This window comes from Coffea arabica, chromosome 1e (genome assembly GCF_036785885.1).
Source record: "Coffea arabica cultivar ET-39 chromosome 1e, Coffea Arabica ET-39 HiFi, whole genome shotgun sequence".
Lineage (NCBI taxonomy): Eukaryota > Viridiplantae > Streptophyta > Magnoliopsida > Gentianales > Rubiaceae > Coffea > Coffea arabica.
The window spans coordinates 47,976,233-47,997,364 of record NC_092311.1 but is presented as its reverse complement, the minus strand read 5'-3'; the positions used below and the strand labels follow the sequence as shown (position 1 = coordinate 47,997,364).

The window sequence follows — 21,132 nt, the reverse complement described above, 5'->3', positions numbered from 1 at the left end:
GGCACGGGAAGAGTGTACAAGTCAGAAGTCTTTAATTCGAAACTTCCCATTCATGCTTAAAACAAAAAAAAAAACTCAATTATAAACTATTAACCATAGGTTTATCTAAAAGGTGTTTACTCAATACTCATTAAGACATACTTCGAGCGTTAGATTTTTTTAAAAAAATAAAATTAATTAAAAATATATATATAAATATAAGAAAGGATAATAATCATAATTAGCGAAAGTGCACAGTTGACTGCGTATACTGTGGGGCAAGGAAGTGGGCTACTTCAGAGACGCACTCAAGTTCAGACGCCACTCAGCCTGCCAAATAAATACTGTACTAAAGAAATTAACAAGTTTTTGTGTGGCCTCTGGGAATCAACTTTGGCAATCGTGAGAATCTGATCATCAACCAATCGTAAATGGGGGTACGGGATTTACCCACCAATCAAATACTCATCAAGCTGCTCAATTAGTCCACAAACTCGCACGTCAATGTTGAAGTCAAAGTATGCTCACTACTGTTTACTTTTCTCCTCCTCCTCCTTTTCTATTTATTTCTTCTATTTGAAAAGTACTATATGTTGACTTTAGTTGAGTACATGATTGACGATTTGAACTTATTCCCCAAATATCTCTGTATGCGATACTCTACGTTTCGGCTGTGTATTTCATTAGCTTTCTGAACTTCTTTGCTAAAGTACCACTTTCAATAGCTTTAATTCACTCTTTTGGTCATCAATTCTGACACAAAATTTGAGGGTGCGATATATCTATCACAACGTAGAAAGTAGAACCAGGTTATATTTATGTGCCTAAACATGTTTAATTCTAAATGCTTTATGAAAAAAAATAATTAGCTTAATGCAGTTGGCATGCTGATAAATTCAAACCCAACTTAAAGGACCTTCTAATAAAGACAATAATAAGTCTTTATGAACTTAGCTTGATAAGTCAACGCAATACTTTTGTTATGAAACTAATAACATATAAACTAATAAAGGTGGATAACATATAAAATAGGGACAAGAAGATTAGTGAAAGGGATTATTTCTCGCAACGGATCGTCTGTCCCATATCCTATGTCATTTTCATTTATCAGGCAAGTTGATTTACCAAAGCGGATATAGATAATAGGTACATGCCTTGGCGTGTCTGTATTGAGTCACGAAATACAAACAGATAAGTTGTTGGCGTTACAGCCAGAATCGGGAACAAATTAATAGACGTTTAGAAGAATGCCAACTAATTAGGATGGTAGTAGTACTCGCCAAAAAAAAAAAAAAATTCTTCTTTTTACTCACTTCTGTGTTTGATAAAGTTGAGATTTCGAATCATTTTGATACCATACGGCTTCCAGTGTTCCCAAGACAAGCAAAAAATTCAAATAATATTAGAACATAATTAAATAAAAAAGATTAAAAAAAATGCCCATTGTTGTCCTAAATAACAAATGCAAGACAAACATATTTTGACTCCTAGGGGCCTCTCCTATGTTGCTGATAAAAGACCAACAAATCAGCACTCAATTTCCATGCTAAAGATGCCATTATGCAGTATCTTTAGTGATCAGTGGAGTTCCGCCAGCCCCCCGCAATTGCCTAGCAGTCTTATAAATTGCCAGGCCAAACTCTGCATCACTACCCTAACAACTCAAAACCAAACCATTCCGTCCAGACCAAATATCCTCAACTCATCAGTTGAGGAGTTTGCATTTCTTGTCTCCGCAAGAAAAGTGCTTCTCCAACAACCCAAAAAAACCCCGTGGTCAATCCCTTCCCCACAACCCAACCAAAAAAGGACAGAGCAAAAAATCTCTGTGTTTCTCTTCTCTTCTCTTCTGTATTAATTAGCTTTATTGCCTTAGACCTACAGTCCGAGAGGTAGGTTTCTTGAACTTGCTTTTCTAGTATATACTGCATGCTTTCTTTCACGCTCGTACACGCGCAAGAGATGTCTAAACTTGCATGATTTTTTTTTTCCTAAGGACCATTTGGGGCAAATTGAGAAGCTAGCGAACTGATTTGGACAGCTTGTGGATTTTCTGCAGTGTTCTATAGATAGTCCTAGTACTTATTGTTAGAAGAAGAAGAAGAAGATGTGGAGACTAAAGGTCGCAGAAGGTGATAACAGCCCTTATTTGTATAGCACCAATAACTTCGTTGGCCGGCAGATATGGGAATTCGACCCGAACGGCGGAAGCCCTGAAGAAAGGGAAGAAGTTGAGAATGCACGCGTTGAGTTTTGGAACAATCGCTACCAAGTTAAGCCCAGCGCTGATCTTCTCTGGCGCATGCAGGTTTCTATCTCATTTCTCAACAACGTTAATTCTATTTCGTCCTAGGTTTTTTTTTTGACTCCCCTAAGAAAATCCACTATTCCACATTTTTAATATTCTGTTTTTTTGTTCTTTACTGAAGGCCGAAGGCTACCCACTGTCCAAGTACTCTTTTTTTTTTTTTTCTCTCTTTGCTAAGTATTTAAGTATTGCGAATACTAGTATAAAAAAGGTAAAACGTGAATGTACACTTGTCATGGTGCATCACTGCAGATTTTGGAAAACATAGTAAAGCGATTCATTTTCAGTCCATTTTGGTTGCGTATTTCTAATTTCCACCGATTCAATTATATACAATTGTATACATTACAAGGACTTAGCAGTTCTCTAAAAGTTAGACAAAAAAAAAAAAAAAGAACTTGGTGAAGAAAAGAAATCAAGAAATAATCTTTAATTAATACTGCTTGAAAGTAAAAGAGATAGCTATTCAACAAACCCGCGAGCTTCCAAGTTCTAACTTTTAAGCTTTGGCGGCTGCCAAGTCGTAAGATATGCTACGCGCCTAGGACTGTCAATTAGGGCTGAGCTCGGGCCTTACAAAGCTCGGCCCTTTCTTGGCCCGGCTATATTTGTCATTAATGTGTGTATGTATACGCATGTAATTTTTACTTTGTTCCTTTTTAAGATTAAGAATCTCCTTTAAATTGCAAAGTATGCATGTTTTTAATTGCTCGATTTATATCTCTTCGAGTTTGTCTATATTTATTTATTTATTTAGAGTTTTGTAGTGGATCAAAATTTGGGCTCAATTTTCCTCCGTTCAAGAAACTCAAACTTGCCAAAAGCTGACTTTGTGGAATGAATTTTTGTTCAACAGATTGTCGTAGAAATTAATATTATTAGATTATGTTGTAATAATAGTAGTCTTAACTGCCAACTATATTGCATTTGCATGCAACGATGCAGTATCTCAGATAGTATTACAGCTTAAAGAACAATGTGATTTCCTTCTTGCCTGCATATAATATGTACTGATATAAGTACCATTACATCCATATCTATTCAATATCTATTCATGATTCAGACATACTTAGTATGAATTTGATTAATTCCATGTTTCTTAACAAAACAAAAAAGTAAACATTTTGAGCTTGACTTAGCCCACTACCAACCTTAGTATCCACATTTATTTGAGTTGGCTTTGACTGGTAAAGTTCCGAGCGAATATCCAACAGCAATGGTCAAAATACGACATCAGTTAAAGATTGAAATCGACAAAGCAAGGTTACAATCGTCACGCAGGAAATAATTAGGTCGGCTGATACTTTCAGAAAATGGCCATGGACCATCTATTCACTATCCATGTGTGAATTAATTTTGAGATGTGCTTCCAATTCCTATTTATGTTTGAAAACCAAGTGCAGTAGGTGCTTTCAAATGGGACGTACTGCTTTTGTCGTCTATGAATATCAAAGAGAGAATTGACCGTACTAATGCTAGCTATTAAAAATGTACTACAAATAGTGGAATATTTTGGCTCTCTCTTTTCAATCTGACGTTATGTGTTGCTAAGCCAACTATTGATTACAAGTAAAGAAGCTATCATCATAACCTAGACTTGGAATTTTGTTTATTTCCGTCTAATTGCTGTTTCTTGGTGATTAATCTCCTCTAATTAATGGCAGTTTTTACGAGAGAAGAATTTTAAGCAGAGCATACCACAAGTGAAAGTAGAAGATGGCCAAGAAATTACCCACGAGGTGGCCACTGTCGCTTTACGCAGGGCTGTTCACTTCTTCTCTGCCTTGCAGGCTAGTGATGGCCATTGGCCCGCGGAGAATGCTGGCCCTTTGTTCTTTCTTCCTCCTCTGGTGAGCCCTCTGCATCAAAGCAATGTTCAAAATCCCAATTAAAAGAATTTCTCAGTTTTCTAACATTTTTTACTTGAATGCAAAATGTAGGTCATGTGCTTGTATATAACAGGCCATCTTAACTCAATTTTCCCAGCACAGCACCAGAAAGAAATTCTCCGGTACATTTATTGTCATCAGGTACATAGTCCCCCCCCCCCCCCTTTTTTCTTTTTTTTTCTTTTGGGCTGATAAAGCATAAAAAATTAATTTAGTAAACTATCTTTTAGCCAATTTTTGGTTCGATTAATAACTAAAAATGCAGAATGAAGATGGTGGCTGGGGATTGCATGTTGAGGGTCACAGCACAATGTTCTGCACAGCTTTAAGTTACATATGCATGCGGATTCTTGGTGAAGGACCTGATGGTGGTCTGAACAATGCCTGTTCTAGAGCTAGGAAATGGATCCTTGACCATGGTAGCGCCACAGCAATGCCTTCTTGGGGAAAGACTTGGCTTTCGGTATGAGCTACATGATCAATGATCATACTGAATCACCAAGAAGTTTTTTTTTTTATTCTATATTTTCACCAAAAGAATTTTGTCATTTACTTTGACACTAAAAAGTTCTTCTGAACTGTTTTATTGGCCCTAGATTCTTGGATTATTTGACTGGTCTGGGACCAACCCAATGCCCCCTGAATTTTGGATTCTTCCATCTTCTCTTCCTATGCATCCAGGTTAGTGAATTCTTGATTGTTTCTTTTTCTTCTTCTTCTTGGTTTTGTTTTGTTAGGGGCTGGACGGGGAATCAGGAGCTCTACTTTTCTGAAAAATGGCTTTTATGTTTGTGTACTACTACAGTTCTACTTGATCAAACATGTCATCAAGAAAAATAAATTGAACATTAAACTCGGAGTTGCACGGTTGGTAGGAGATTCATCCAGCCTTGCTGGCAACTTGCTCTAGGAACCTATACTAGAAAGAAACGTGTCAAATTGTCAGATTAAGTCGAACTTGAACAACATGAACAATTCCCGAAACATGATAACTGTATAGTTTACATTCAGCTCATTCAATTTTCAATTATCTTTCGCTACTTCTCTTCCTAAAACCACTTCTGCTCTGTATTCTTTCACTACTTAATTCATTTTGTACATGTTTTCTCTCGAGTGCAGCAAAAATGTGGTGTTACTGCCGAATGGTTTACATGCCAATGTCATATTTATATGGAAAAAGATTCGTAGGGCCAATTACACCCCTAATTTTACAGCTGAGAGAAGAGTTGTATGCTGAACCATATGATCAAATTGATTGGAGAAAAGTACGACATGTTTGTGCAAAGGTATAACTATGAGAGCAGTGGTCAATTCTTTTGTCCTCTTCCCTTACTTTAAATCTTCTGTCAATGCTTCCATTTTAATTTACAACTAATCCCTGAAACCTATTTGTGCAGGAGGACCTCTATTACCCTCATCCCCTGATCCAAGATTTGATATGGGACAGTCTCTACATTTGTGCTGAGCCTCTTCTGACTCATTGGCCTTTTAATAAGCTGAGAGAGAGGGCTTTGCAGACTACCATGAAACATATACATTATGAAGATGAGAACAGTCGGTACATCACAATTGGATGTGTTGAGAAGGTGAGGCGGCAAACATTAGAAGGAGATAGCTCCCATATTATCACGACACTGTCTGGCCTTTCAGTTTCAGGTTAATGATTGGTACAATATGCTGATACATAATTAAACTTTCTAGGTTTTATGCATGCTTGCATGTTGGGTTGAGGACCCAAATGGGGATTACTTCAAAAAACATCTTGCTAGGATTCCTGACTACATATGGGTGGCTGAAGATGGAATGAAGATGCAGGTTAGCAAGAATGCATTTTGATTTGAATTATCCACTGGATATTGTATAGGTATCCTGTTGGTGCTGATGCATGCCATGTTTTGCTTGCAATCAATGTTATAATCACTTTGGTTCTTCCAGCATTAACCATTTCACTTGCTGAGCATCTCTGTTGCACTGAAACGCAGAGTTTTGGCAGCCAAGAGTGGGATACTGCCTTTGCCCTTCAAGCACTTCTTGCTAGTGATCTAACTGAAGAAGTAGAAGAAACTCTTCGAAAAGGACATGATTTTGTCAAGAAGTCTCAGGTTTCAATTTTAATAAGATTTTGGCGTTACTTACAGTTTATTTGCATTCTGCTGTTAAGACCATGGTTCGAAGTCTCGGCCGAGACCCAGACGACTCGGCCGAGTCGTCACCGTCTCGGCCCCTATCGATAGATACCGTGACGAAACGATACCGAGATACTTGACTCGCCGAGAAATCGGCCGAGACGTCACCGCGACGGATTAACTCGGCCGAGTCACTCCGAGTTATCCCGAGTCAAGACGAGAAATCGGCCGAGTTACACCGTGACGGATTGACTCGGCCATTTCTTTTGCCATTTTTTATTATTTTTGTTTAGCATACTTTTTTTATATTATTAACAATTTTTAGAATATTAAATACTTTAAAATTTGCGTCTCACCGAGACCGCGACCGATATGCCGAGACCGATGTGGAACGTTCCGGGCCGCGACCGTGACCGCGACCACGACTTTGAACCATGGTTAAGACATTAAATTTAGTTATTCGTGTGACCCTTGACTTGTTATAGGTGACGGATAATCCTTCCGGTGACTTTAGAAGCATGCACCGCCATATCTCTAAGGGATCATGGACCTTTTCAGACCAAGATCACGGCTGGCAAGTTTCTGATTGTACAGCTGAAGGATTAAAGGTATTTAGCTCAACCAAAAGCCTCTTTGCAGTTCGAACCATTTAAATGAAATACAGTTACTCCAGATTCTCATCAAACGGTCTTGACTCTTACTTGAATTATCAGTGTTGTCTCCTGTTCTCTACAATGCCTCCTGAAATTGTTGGTGAAAAACTGGAGCCAGAAAGACTCTATGATGCGGTCAATATATTGCTCTACTTACAGGTAAACATAATGCTCTTGCCTACTTCCCCGTAAACCCATCTGCTTGCTTTCTCATATACTAAAACTGAAGCGTGTCATTTTTCTGTTGCTGATTTATTAGTTGATTCTTTGCTGTCAATGACTCAATTTTGTATTGCACAATTACAGAGTAAAAATGGTGGTTTATCAGCATGGGAGCCTGCAGGGGCGCAAAAATGGCTAGAGGTAGCTTCTCGATAATAAGAAGAGCAGAACAGTGGTTTAAATTTGAAATTTTAGGAGTAAATTGATTTCTTTTTCTGTGTTTGTCTTCGCAGCTGCTCAATCCAACTGAATTCTTCGCTGACATTGTTGTTGAGCATGAGTAAGATTTCTCTGTCCCCTTTTTCTCCCTGCAAACTCTGCATCCTTAGTTTTGCTCATTCAGGATCCATGATAACGAGTGCAGGTATGTTGAGTGCACTTCATCAGCAATCCATGCTCTTATTCTGTTCAAAAAACTATACCCTGGACATCGCAAGAAAGAGATAGAAAGTTTCATTACCAATGCTTCTAAATATCTTGAAGATGTTCAGATGCCTGATGGTTCATGGTATAATCCTCTTTCAGGCTACTAAACTGTGGGTAATGTAGCTTCCCGTAATTTCAATCATCTAACACAAGAGTCATTTACAGGTATGGAAATTGGGGCGTGTGCTTCACATACGGCACCTGGTTTGCTCTTGGAGGACTTGCAGCAGCAGGGAAGACATATGACAATTGCCAAGCTGTTCGCAAAGCAGTTGAATTTCTCCTGAAATCTCAGAGGAATGATGGTGGCTGGGGAGAAAGCTATCGGTCCTGCCCTGAAAAGGTAATGCATATGAAACTGATAGCATGATACAAAAAATGGAAAATCGCTAAGTGGCAAGTCTTTTAACCATATTTTCTCATAAACAGAAATACGTTCCTCTCGAGGGAGAACAATCAAATTTGGTGCACACAGCCTGGGCAATGATGGGGCTAATTCATTCTGGACAAGTAGGTTTCTTGTTAAAGTTAGATGCAGTTTCAATAAATACCAGGGTCGTCTTTCCATAATAACCTGTTATATTTCATTTTGACAGGCGGATAGAGACCCTAGGCCGCTCCACCGTGCAGCGAAGCTATTGATCAATTCTCAGATGGAAAATGGAGATTTCCCACAACAGGTAAGGCTGGAAAGCACTGCAAAGTTTCCATTCCACGTTCATACGTAGATATGCCTCAGAAATTTAAGTACAAGAAGGAAAAGTAACACATCCAGAACGGAGGATACGGTGGATAGATATATGAGCAAATTGCACAGGAGTACTTATTTATTGTTCATGTTACTTTATCTTTGCAGGAAATCACTGGAGTTTTCATGAAGAACTGCATGTTACACTATGCAGCATACAGGAATATATATCCATTGTGGGCTTTAGCAGAATACAGGAAAAGGGTTCAATTGCCAACCAATTGAGATCTATTCAAATCATAATATTGTACATTGTTATTCCTATTCTGTATTCGGGGCAAAGATGTGTTCCCAGAAAAACCGGTTGCTGAATAAATTTGTTCATAAGTTGGCTCTTGATGTATGAGAAATAATCTTCATTTACTTGTATCAACCTTGTCAAGAGAATTGTGCAGTATTATCTTCTTAGACTTAATTGGGCCTACAGAACCTGCAGTTTAAAGAAAATGGGCCTCCTGACCTTCGAGCTTTATGAGGGCTCAAAGTTCTCTAGGTTTGAGATTAGAACGAACCGATTGTTGATCTGAAATGAATAAAGGGGGTCTCATAAATTTGCAACCAAATTCAATAGAAAAATGGACTGAGACGGTAAATGAAGTCTTATCTAATTTTTGTTTAATAATTGAGGACCCGTCTGATCTGAATTTAGATGATAAGCTGACAAATTTTTTTTTTTTAAAAAAAAAATGCTGGGATTGCAATTTGCAAATTGATTTTTGACCAAATTTCTTGAGATTAGGCAACATAGTATCGTTGCGGGAGTAAAAGCAGAAAAAGAAAGTCATCGTGGATCAGGACTGGACTATAGCACAAAGGTTCGTGATCATGGTGGAAGTTCTGTTAAAGCCCGGAATGAATTTGCTGCAAAGTTTTTTAGCTGTTGAATATCTTTTCAAGAAAAAACTCAGAATATAAGGAATTAATAAGTTTGCAATTGTTTGGAATTCGTTTCCAATTTGTTGGTTGGTATGTAGTCTGTGCATTAATATATATATATATATATATGTCCAGTCAAATGATTAAATTGAGGTGGTATTTTGCTGAATAGAGGGAACATAACAAAAAGGTACGGCAGCTACTTTGCAATTTGAGGACCTGTGATTGTGCATAGCACCTTGTATCTGCAAACAGGACCTGTGGATTATACCAAAAATAAAAAATCTACAAGACAGGAAAGGGCAAAAAAAAAAAGAGAGAGAGTTGGATGATTCTGTTGTTCAATCAACAAAACTACTGATACAGAGAGTTGGATGATTCTGTTGTTTGCATGTATCAGTATCTTACATTCGAAACTAAGTGAACCACTCCCTTTCTTTTCTTTTTTCTTTTTTGCTTCATTAGATAGCATATTGAAATAATACATTAGGCATCTACCAATGGGCAATATTTTAGAGTTCAACGCATGTGAAACAAAATATATCCAAAATTTTGATGACCACTATTTTTTTGTGAAATGCCCTTCAGGGTGCAGCTCACCTGGTCGTGTCGTCTGTCTTTACAGCATCGACCACAGTTCGACTCTCCCCGAATTAATGCACTGGGCATCCTAAGAGGCGGGCTCTGCTCAGCCGTAGGGATTAGTTTAGGTGATTCCAAGATACCCTGTGTCGACCAAAATATATATATATATATATATATATATATATTTTGTGAAATAAATTACACAAATTTTTAAAAAAAAAATTTTTTTTTGGCACAACTTGGCGGAAACTTTCATCCAGTGATCCTTTGATTGCTAAGCCACTCTAAATTTTACTCCTTCTAATTTGCTGCCAATTTTGAGCACAAAAAACACCACAAAATTAACAAAAAAATTAACGGTGACACTCGAATTGAAAACAGGAAGGGGGTATATATAAATTTTTAAATTATGGGGGGTTATGTGATAAATTACCAAACCACATAGGAATAAAAGATAATTTACCTTGATTATTTGTGCTACGAAGTTGTACTAATAGAAAACCTATTCAATTTATAGTAGAAATGCCAACTAAGAATACGAAGTCTGCAATAAAAAATGGATGCGTGAGGGGTGATGCATCCATCACTGCTGACAATTGCAGTTTGCATCAACTCAAAAGTTCAAACGTCAAAGATGATAACCAGTATTCCTGACATTTTATTACGAACGTAAGAATTTCGACAAATAAACCTAACTGCCGGAGCAACCTTCAAAGGCCGGCAAAGACGATAACCAGTATTGCATCATCTATTTATGTATTTCAAGTACATCGGCTGCTGCCCCCGACTGACAAAAGTCGTTATTCTATTTAGTCTATTTGCTTTTTATTTCTACTCTCCATTCTTCTAGATTCCACTGCAGAAAAGAAAACTGGGATGGAAGGCACAAAGTTTCTGGTCCCAGTCATATTCTCTGAACTCCTGAGGATGAGTTTTAGCCTACTTATTTTTATTGCAGAGGTTCCAATAGTTCCATTGATGTACTGTAGTTGGGAAGTCTGTACTCGGTGGTGAGATCACAACTATATTAGCAAGCGTACGTCAGTAAACATCAGAGTAATTGTGAGTACTTGTTAAGTGGCTTGTGAAAATGAATGGGAATAAAAGGGAAGTTCAAATTATAAAACACAAATCTAAACTAAGATTAATAGGTGCTAATTTAAAGGATATATGCGCTAAAAAGTTTCACTAACGGGTGCACGATAGATGCTGATTAAAAGGGATTAATTTTTTTTTAAAAAAAATAGTAATTGATTTAGAAAAGCATCTAAATTTAAAGAGTGCAATAATTATGATTATTGGGTGTAGTTTAAATCTAAGAAGCATCTAGATAAATTGGGTGTAGTTTAAATGCGTGGAATACCTTAGAAAAATCCAAAGAGAAAAGCCTAGTCAGTGGAGTGAGAGTGTGAAAGATGAAGGTTCGTTTGAGAACTTGAACCTTAGCCGCGTCGATTAGCTCAGAAGCCGCAAGTGCTTACCTCGTATGTGCATATTTCCATTATTTTTCTTCCCGTGTCACATTAAGAGGGTGACGGCGACGGCGTGTGCGTTTAAAGGCTTATGGCGAGCAAAATGCTGACTTGCTTGCCTCTATGAAAATGTCGAACGGTAGTCCACCAGGCTCCACATGAGCGCGTGGGGGAAATGTTTCTGTTTTATTTTCATCACTTTATCGGAAATTAAATTCCACACGAATTAGGCACTCATCATCTATGCTTCAAATTCGACTTGCATGAATTATACACCACTTTACTGCACGTGCTGTTTAGATTCATCCACGTGATTTTTCTTTTCTTTTCTTGTCTTTCTTTTGGCACATGAATTCTCTTTTATGAATGTAGGGCACTGTTTAGATATTTGATCATTAAGGAAAGCATTTATGCTTGTATAACAGTTCTGCAATTTTTTTTTATTTTTTATCTCATATATATCACTATTAAAAAGTATTACACTAATTATCCTAGATAATATTTCAAATAATCACAATTTAAGAGTGCATTTGAAATGCAATTTAAGAGTATGTTTTTTATTGACACATTTTTTAATTATTTTTTTTACTTCACATATATATATTAAATCACTACAGTAATTTTTTTTATAAAAAATTAAAAAAAAATGCAATCCAAACAAATTATTGCTCAAATTATTGCTAAGTTAAATGTCTTTTCACTCGGAAACTTTGAGTTGATGGTGGCATGAAAGTCATTGTCAGTTTGGATGTATTTTGCTTTAGAAATGTTGCTTATACTTATACTACCAATATCAGCCGTCAGAGAGCGTGCGCTCCAAAATTTAAACCACGCGCTCTAAATCTTAATAAAGAGGTAAAGTTGAAGAAAGGTTCGCAGTCTTCGTCAAAGTAACGTAGTCAACAATCCCCCAAAGGCAAAAACAACCTGCCCGTACAAGTCGGGGCATGCCTTTTTTTTTTAGCTCATCCGTGAGTCATTCGCACACCATATGTCGCTATGGCTTACGCGATTACAGACGTGATAACCCAGAAGCTGCCTCCTTCAGCTCTTTCTCTTCATTTTCTTGATTCACAAGAAAATTGAGGTCAAAGCATCCCAAAACTCTTCACTCACAAACCTTACTAACCTAACCTATATATATCGCACAAAAACTCCACTTTGCAACTCACTTCCCATTTTTTCCTCGCATCCAAAAAAAACCTAACAGCCAGACTTGATACTACTCTTGCTAGCTCTCTACACTCTTACATCTCCACATCCAATTCTGCACCTAAGAAGGAAACCATAGTCATAAATCCGTAGCAATCCTACAAAGTCTATATACATATCCAATTCTGCACCTAAATTATCTCATCAAGAAAAGAAACTATACTCATACATTCGTAGCCATGACGGTGAAGAGAAGCAGAGAGGAAGCTCCAGCAGCAGAGACCGTAGAAGAAACCGCGGCCATTAATCTTCTGATGCTTCTTTCTCGAGTAGGGGAGGCTACCACTTCTGCTGCAGCCGATCAGGCGGCAACCCCATCGGGTCGTGTTTTCGAGTGCAAGACATGCAACAAGAAATTTCCCACGTTTCAAGCGCTAGGCGGCCACCGGGCAAGTCACAAGAAGCTTAAACTCATGGCGGAACTTCTCACTCAACCCAGCAATTCGCCGCGGAAGCCTAAGAAGCACGAGTGCCCCTTTTGCGGACTTGAGTTTCCCTTGGGACAAGCTCTGGGGGGTCATATGAGACGACATCGTGCTGCCATGTTGGAGGGAAGGCGTGAAATCGATGAATCACACGGTCGGAAGGTCGCGGTTCCAGTCCTGAAGAGGTCGAATAGTAGCAAGAGAGTTTTTGGGTTGGACTTGAACTTGTCGCCTTTCGAGAATGATTTGCGGCAACTGATGAAGGCACCCCTCCGTTGAATTCTTCCATTCAACTCGTCCACATATTGATGTCTAACATTTGTTTCATTTTTTTCTTAAAAAAAAAATTGGTTATCAATTCATTACATTGGTTAAAATAAAGGTACTTGTGTACATACTGGGCTATTATTTTATGATACCAAGTTTTGGAGCACAATATGAATTTTGCTCTTTTGCTTTTCTTTGGATTCCTCCTTATTATAAGATAAAATGGATATTGCATCCCCTTCTCGTCGAATTAGATTTGGATGAATGATTAAGCATTATTGAATATGCGGTGAGATTGAGTTAATATATTTTGAATGGCAAAAGAGCCACTGTCCACACGTTGCATGTCCACAAAGATAGATGTGGCCAGTGCCAATTTTTGTTTGTGTTTAGGGTTTGGACCCATGAGTAAGGTTTGGTTTGATTTGTGGCCGTGGAGTTATTTTATTTTATTTCTCTGAAAAATATGTTAAGCGCAAAATAAATTCAAAGAAATGATTAGAGAGTGCAGACGAGGCTTTTGATTTATTGGTGTAGAAAAGTTGGAAGTTCTAAGTAAAACCACGAAGCCATTAGCTCAACTTTAACTAGTCTTCCACAAAATCTCAACATAGATATATGTAACGAGGTATAAGTACGCTAACAAATCAAATGTTCTTGCAATAATAAACTTTTGGTTGGCAAATGAAATGTATAGAACAAAGCTCAGCTCCACTTATTTCGAGAAACATTCTTTCAAATTCAAGATATAGAATTTAGGAGAGTTTTTTTTGCTAAAATAACACTCTTGCTAAAAAATATTCCCAATGTGATTCAGAGACCAATAATAGCAAGGTCAATAATGGCAGAATTTATTTTAAATATTATAAGGAAATTATAAAAGTTATGCAATCTTCTTGTGCCTCTATAATAAAAAAAAATTAATTTTTAGTTCATGTTGGAAACTATATAAACTAGACTAGAACTTTCCTATTAAGAAACATTGGGAATATTTTTAGCAAGAGCATTATTTTGACAAAAAACTTGAATTTATAAAGCAAAACTTTGTTTCTTATTTAATGTCTTAAGCCAGTGAAGCCACATTACTCGACTAATTACTAGGTCTTTAGTATACAAAATATTTACTCTTTCAAAGCAAAAATGTGATTTCATGCACAAGGAGTTCTATATATATATATATATTTTTTTTTTTCGGGTGCTTGTTGGACATCATTTAATCCCATTAACACAAGCAAAGTAGAGGCTGAGCATTAACCCAAGTTTCCAAGTATTTCTTCTTCCAAGGCCAAGCTTAATACTACCAAAATCTAATTTAACCGGCAGGAATATCAATTAGATGATCATGAAATCCTATTCAACTTTTATTATACACTCCCGATTCCCCTATCGGCTAGAAGTCTTTCTTAAGAAAAAGAAAAAGAAAACAAACCAAGCTTAATTTGTTTGATGAAACCATAAAGCTCAAGCATAAGCTATTTCGGAGAAAATAATAGTTTGGCTTTAGTGCTAGATGTACGAAAACAAAAAATGCACGAGCTAACAAAAAGTCATTGGAGCCACCAGCCCACCACCAAGAACTTAAGTGACATAAGTTGTCAGAGTTCAATTCTTACCCCCCATCAAATTTGTCATTACCTTCAGTGGCTCTCTCTAATGGTGATTTAACTGTCACCAACTCTCTCTCCCCTTAGATTAGGATAGATTATATTATAAAAATATTATCATTGTAATTAAAAAAAAAAACAGAAAGTGATTGGCAACCCGCCAATTAAAGAACGTGCGTAACTAATTTAAATTTATCCGTTAATAACAAAATGAAAAGTCAAAATACACGTTTTACAATCCACATAGGTTCATCTGATGATGACAAATGCATTAAGTGCTACACATGTTCATGTAACGTGAACAAAGTTTCCCAAAGGTTTCACCAAAGTTTCTGCTTGACATCATGGAATATGCCCATTGGCAGCAACCAAATTTTTAGGTTAAAAATTTTATATTTGGAAATAAAATCAAAAAAAGGACCAAGCTACTCAATTTGAGCTCGAATTGCTAAGAGATCATTGAGTTTGGTCCCTCAGCTAAATTCGAACCATCGCTTAGTTTGATTAATAAACGAGTCAAATTTCACTACAATTTTAAACTCTTTAACATAGATAGACAAGCTTGAGCATTTGATTGTTAATTAGGCTAATTCACACTTCTGTTTCTGATTTAAGATTTTTGAAAATTTACTGAGATAAAAGTAAACTATAAAAAACATTTCTACATGATACCAAATTCTCAAGCTTGAGGGCAAGTAATGTATATTATAATAACTTCTTACGGTTAAATTATTAATATAAATAAAATTTTTAAAATTCATAGAGGGCAAATGAAATTGTTAAATTTGAGACTGTGTGCATTGAATAATCCGTTGGTTATGTGAATGTATTGTTGTACAAAAACACAAGAATTTCCACGTGTAGAAGTGGAATATTAGTCGGCAACAAATTCAACATCGTGGCTCGATTGTGACCTGAACTCTTGTTATTATTTTTGTTATCCATTAAATTTTACTTCCAGGCAAGTGTGAAATGAGGTCCCGAATCGTAGGAAAGCTCCAAGAGTAAGCAAGAATTAGACTTGGATAAAAAGTCACATCCTTAAAGCTATGAATTAAACACGAAGCTTCGGCTTAGAAAAGGTCACCGCGTACGTAACTTGTATCGACGTTCCACTCCTCCCCGCCGCTTATTACCATAGATTGGTACACATATTATTATCATTTTAATTATATAATTTTTATTTATTAAATTGTATGATAAAACAAATTATGGAAGGACAAATAATTAAAAAATGATGTGTAAATAATATTTTTCAAAATAAATAATTCTAACCGACTTCTGCTTGTGCAGTTGTACTTGTGCTCTAAGTAGGGGTGGGCACGGGTCGGGTACCCGCCCCTAACAAGATTTGGCTGACCCGACCCTAAAATATCGGATCAGCCATTTTGCGACCCTAACCCATTCCTAATATTTTCAGGTACCCGCTATTCGGGTACCCGAAAAAAAGGGGCGGGTCATAGGGTACCCGCTCCTAAAAAAAATTTATTTTTCAATAAAAAAATATTTTTCACTTAATATCAACATGTTTTCCAATAAAAAAAAATATGCTTTCCAATTAACATTGGTAGAGATATTATAATCAAAATCCATACATCACCATTCTCACATATTTCATCCAATAATCAAACTGATTTCATAAATTTAGTACATATTACAATTATAATATCTAATAGATAAGACGAAATTTTATAATAATTTTGAGTACATCACCATTCTCACGCATTTCATCCTTCTACAATATAACAAACACAAGGATAATAAGTATATGACAACTTTTTCAACTTTCTTAAGGATGTTATGGTACAAGATTGCATCCAAAATGAGTCGATTGTGGAATCAAATCCGAAAAAGAATTGAACAGAGCTAATAATTTGTGAAGAAAGTATAACCAAAATAATCTTGAAAAATTTTCCCCAACTTTCTTACATCGTTGGAATAGACCTTGTTGCATTAAAGATGATGAAAAAGAAAAATAAATTTCTTGCACTAAAATAAAAGGAGACAAATTTAAGAGGCACAATTGCAATAAAATAAATAAATAAATGAAAGACACAAATGTTTTAATTATCTAGCTAACAAAAAATTGGAGCTCCAAACACAAATTCTTGATTGAATTGATGAAAAATTTGTAGGAAAGATCGATGGAAGTAAAATAAAAATGAAAAAGGATGAAAGGAACGAACAATTTTTATGATAGAGTTTCACAAATTTTTCTTTGTTTATTCATTTGGTTCAGATTTCGCCAAGAATATTCGCTTTTTTTAGACAAAATGAGGAGAGGCGGATCATATGAGATTAAAATATGAGGTTGTGAACCACTTTACTTACACTTAGGATTAAAAATTATAAAATTATATAATGAACCCTTATTTTTTTAATATTTAGATAATATATCCTGCGGGTCGGGTACCCGCGGGTTTTTATTTTACTGATCCGTATCCGTATCCGTTTTTGCGGGTACCCGACCAGTGTCTGCCCCGCTAAGAAAAATAGGATCGGATATCCTATTTTTCGGATCGGATCGGATCGGGTTAGCCGGGTTTCGGATCGAACCGGGTTTTTTGCCCACCCCTAGCTCTAAGGGTTTGAAAATAGCCAAATACAGAAAGAGCGGTTTGTCAACGGCACACCAATTGCTGATCGTAACACTACTCTTCTATATGTGTTTGGAAAATGTATAGATTGTTTGGAATAATTTTTTTTGAAAAACTACTGTAATACTTTTTTAATGTAATATATGTGAGATAAAAAAATGGTCGTAAAGTGTATTAATCATTCGAGGAAATAATCTCTATCTTATATATACTGATAGTGTATACAGTATCATCGTTAGATCTATAATATATATGCAAAAATCGGAGTTCAAATTCAAATTTTACATAATTATCATTTATCCAAAACTGACAATATATACATTATTAAATATAGGAAAGATTAGAGTCCATTTGAATTGCTATTTTTAGGATTTTTTTTGTCAAAAAATATACTATAGTAATTTGGTATATATAAGATAAAAAAAAATAACTGAAAAATATATTTATGAAAACATAAAAATTTTTCTCCGAAAATCACAGTCCAGAATCTTCTTCCAAACAACACAGAAGTACATGAAGAATACAGAGAATGTCATTCATGGTAACAAGGAAAACTCCCAGAAAGTAAAAAAAAAAAAGTCAAGCAGTCAACCAATACCTTCATTCCACGCGTTCTAGGTGGAAGTAAAGTAGCAGTCCTCCTAAGTGTTGGCCTGTGATTAATCTATCCAAATTTTTTCACAAAAAAAAATAAAAATGAAGAAGTATTCTTTAGACTTGAGACTTTCCCAGTCCCCACGCGGCCACACTCGTCAGTTAATTTAAGATAAATCTGCCAAAGGTTCTAGATTTGTTAAACAAACCCCTGAAGGAAAACTATTACTCTACTGTAGTTTTCCCAGCCACCGACTCAGACCGTTACCTACCTTATCAGTTTCCAGTTGCAGTCAGCAACCAAAACCTGACGGCTACTCATTTTACATTTTTTCCCTTTGAGGCAGGATATTTGATTCACACATAAACTTATATATATATATATATATATATATATATATAATACAGTACTAACAAACTTACTAGATGCACATTGGATTTCTTCGTTTACAAGCAAACAATAAAGGGACCATGGGAAAGTATGCAGAAAATTCACTCCCTCAACTTCACCACACACGTAGTGCAATTTCAGTTGTTCACTCCTGCTTTTGTCATCAACTACTAGAAGCCTACTGCCTTGTATATATATCACACAACTTCAAACTTTACTCGTCATAACTTTTATTAGTCCTGCTACTGCCAGGGAAATATATATATCATTAGACCTACTCAGTTTCTTGAGCACATAAATTAGTACTACTATACTAGATGACCGTAAAGAGAAGCAGAGAAGATAGGGAGGTCGAGGCATTCGCCATGGCCAATTGCTTGATGCTCCTCTCTAACATGGCCAAAACTACTTCCTCTCCTCCGTCGTTGGACCGAGTTTTCACTTGCAAAACGTGTAACAAGCAGTTTTCATCGTTCCAGGCGCTCGGGGGCCACCGGGCTAGCCACAAAAGGACTAGGCTGGTGGCTGCAGATGGCCTTCATGATCAGAATCACTCACCTGCTAAGCCAAAGACGCATGAATGCTCCATCTGTGGCCTTGAGTTCCCTTTAGGCCAAGCTCTAGGAGGGCATATGAGACGACACCGTAATGATGGTACAGCCGAAGAAACACAGTCAGGTTCTCAGAAATCCAATAGCCGTAGCGATAGTCATAGAGCTTTGCTGTTAGATTTGAACTTAACCCCTCGTGAGAATGAATTCAAGTTTGGTAGGTTGGATACTTTTATGTAAAATTTCCTAACTGTTTCTAGTCATCGGAGTAGTTCTTTCCCCTTTTTAATTTTGGATACAGCTCTTGTTCATTCATTCTCGACACATGTATATACATACAGAGACATATAGAGAGCTACATATTTATTCTTGTGTAGTGGATATAGCAGACAGTTAGTTTTTCTTGTCTGGTGGGGAATAGCATTATTGACTCTTTATTCTCGAATCAGACCGATACTTCGTGAAGTCCTTTATATAATATTGTTCTTCAATGGCAGTGCAAAATACTTAAAACATCAATTTCTATCTTTGTCAACACTGAAACTCGATGTTGCCAAGAAACTGAAATTCGATGACATATTTCAAGGAACTCAAAAGATATTCATAAAACAAACATGGTGTCCCACAAAATTTTAGCATCAAATCGTCGAATTTCAAGAGCTGATTTTTATCTTTATGGTAAACTACACCTCCTCCCAATGCTGGGAGGTACATCCGATCAATACACAGAATCCCTGACACTTTCTTGCTGTTGGATAACACAAGTTCTGTGCTAGCCCTTGAAGGGGGAAATTTCAACAACAGAAAATTACTTACAATTACATAAGAATCTCAATAGCGTAACCAGCAACAACAAAATTCCCCAAATTCTCCACATTGGGCTTGGCGGGCAGAAATTACTACGACTTAGGCAATTCATCGCTTGAGAAGAACGATCCTGGTTCAAACTTCATACGCCTCCTTCTTCGGAAATTTCTTGGACCATTTTTCTTGGCAACATCATCATGGTTCCAATTCCACGTATTTAAGAACGAGCCATTTACTTCTAAGAAAGAAGCCAAGCTTCAGTAATCGATAATTTGACATCCCAAATTCTCAGCAGTTTGGGTTGGTATAAATTCTTTTTCTTGCTGCAGCCGTTGTAGCCTCTGTTGTTGATGCATGTAGTATGCATATGCCTGACCTTTTGGATCAAGATTTGCATAGCAAGGCATATAAGAGTGGCCTAGTTGCTCCACGATTTTCTGCTACACAAGTTTTCACAGAACACGGAAACAAGGGAAACGAAGATAACAAGTTCAAGTTTTTGACGAAAAAAAATGGAAGAAAAAATAGAAAAATTAATATTTTCGCAGAGCTTGATTGCATATGCATGAGACTGTGCATGCCCAAATCCTCCACATTGGGCTTGGCGGGCAGAAATTGCTACGGCTTAGGCAATTCATCGCTTGAGAAGAACGATCCTGGTTCAAACATCATCCGCCTCCTTCTTCCGAAGTTTCTTGGACCAGTATTCTTGGCAACATCATCATGGTTCCAATTCCAATTCCACGTAGTTAAGAACGAGTCATCTACTTCTAAGAAAGAAGTCAATCTCCGGTAATCGATAATTGGATGTCCCAAATTCTGAGCAGTCTGGGTTCGCAGAAATTCTATTTCTTGCTGCAGCCGTTGTAGTTTCTGTTGTTGATGCATGTAGTATGCATATGCCTGAGTGTTTGGATCAAGATTTGCATAGTAAGGCATATGAGAGTAGCCTGGTTGCTGCATGATTTTCTGTTAACGCAAGTTCTCACAGAACACGGAAACAGGGGAAACGAAGCAAACAAGTTCAAGTTTTTCGCAGAGCTTGATTATATATAAAGTTACAGATGCACGAGACAATGCCTCCCATTTCGATATGAATGTGATCAGGAATCTTGCAACTATGGAATTTGCCAAAATTTGAGTACTTACCTAAAGCTGGGGGTGGGGAGATCTCACGGCCCATTGGGCCCAGATTCACTTCTAATCACATGGTAATTAGAAACACCTAAAACATGAATTTCATACGGAAATTGGATTAATTGTTGATTGTTGCTCCTTCTATTAAAAATTAATTCTTAGCGGCTTGATCCCTGCCCTGTTGGATTAGTTTTCATACAAAATCGGATTAATTGGGAAAAAATGGTGGTGGGGGAGGGGGTGCTACTAGCATCGAATCGGAA

At 36.8% G+C, this 21,132-nt stretch overlaps 2 protein-coding genes across 3 annotated transcripts; both read left to right on the top strand.

The window, feature by feature from the left end:
- Positions 1-1,621: 1,621 nt before the first annotated feature.
- Positions 1,622-8,720, top strand: LOC113709139 (beta-amyrin synthase 2). Of its 2 annotated transcripts, none has more exons than XM_027231902.2 (19): positions 1,622-1,871; positions 2,039-2,287; positions 3,952-4,137; positions 4,228-4,317; positions 4,442-4,639; positions 4,773-4,857; positions 5,296-5,462; positions 5,574-5,762; positions 5,878-5,991; positions 6,159-6,278; positions 6,788-6,910; positions 7,016-7,114; positions 7,262-7,318; positions 7,411-7,457; positions 7,542-7,685; positions 7,769-7,946; positions 8,033-8,113; positions 8,200-8,283; positions 8,460-8,720. In XM_027231902.2, the coding sequence occupies exons 2-19, from the start codon at positions 2,087-2,089 to the stop codon at positions 8,574-8,576; spliced, it is 2,280 nt and encodes a 759-aa protein (XP_027087703.1). In that variant the 5' UTR covers positions 1,622-1,871; positions 2,039-2,086; the 3' UTR covers positions 8,577-8,720. The 2 variants fall into 2 exon arrangements, with proteins under 2 accessions (XP_027087703.1, XP_027087696.1); XM_027231895.2 differs by having other exon boundaries at positions 1,976-2,287.
- Positions 8,721-12,437: 3,717 nt separating this feature from the next.
- LOC113689682 (uncharacterized) lies at positions 12,438-19,373 on the top strand. The gene is made up of 2 exons (XM_027207421.2): positions 12,438-13,197; positions 18,692-19,373. Exons 1-2 carry the CDS (start codon positions 12,676-12,678, stop codon positions 19,163-19,165), a joined length of 996 nt encoding a protein of 331 aa, XP_027063222.2. The 5' UTR covers positions 12,438-12,675; the 3' UTR covers positions 19,166-19,373.
- Positions 19,374-21,132: the final 1,759 nt, after the last annotated feature.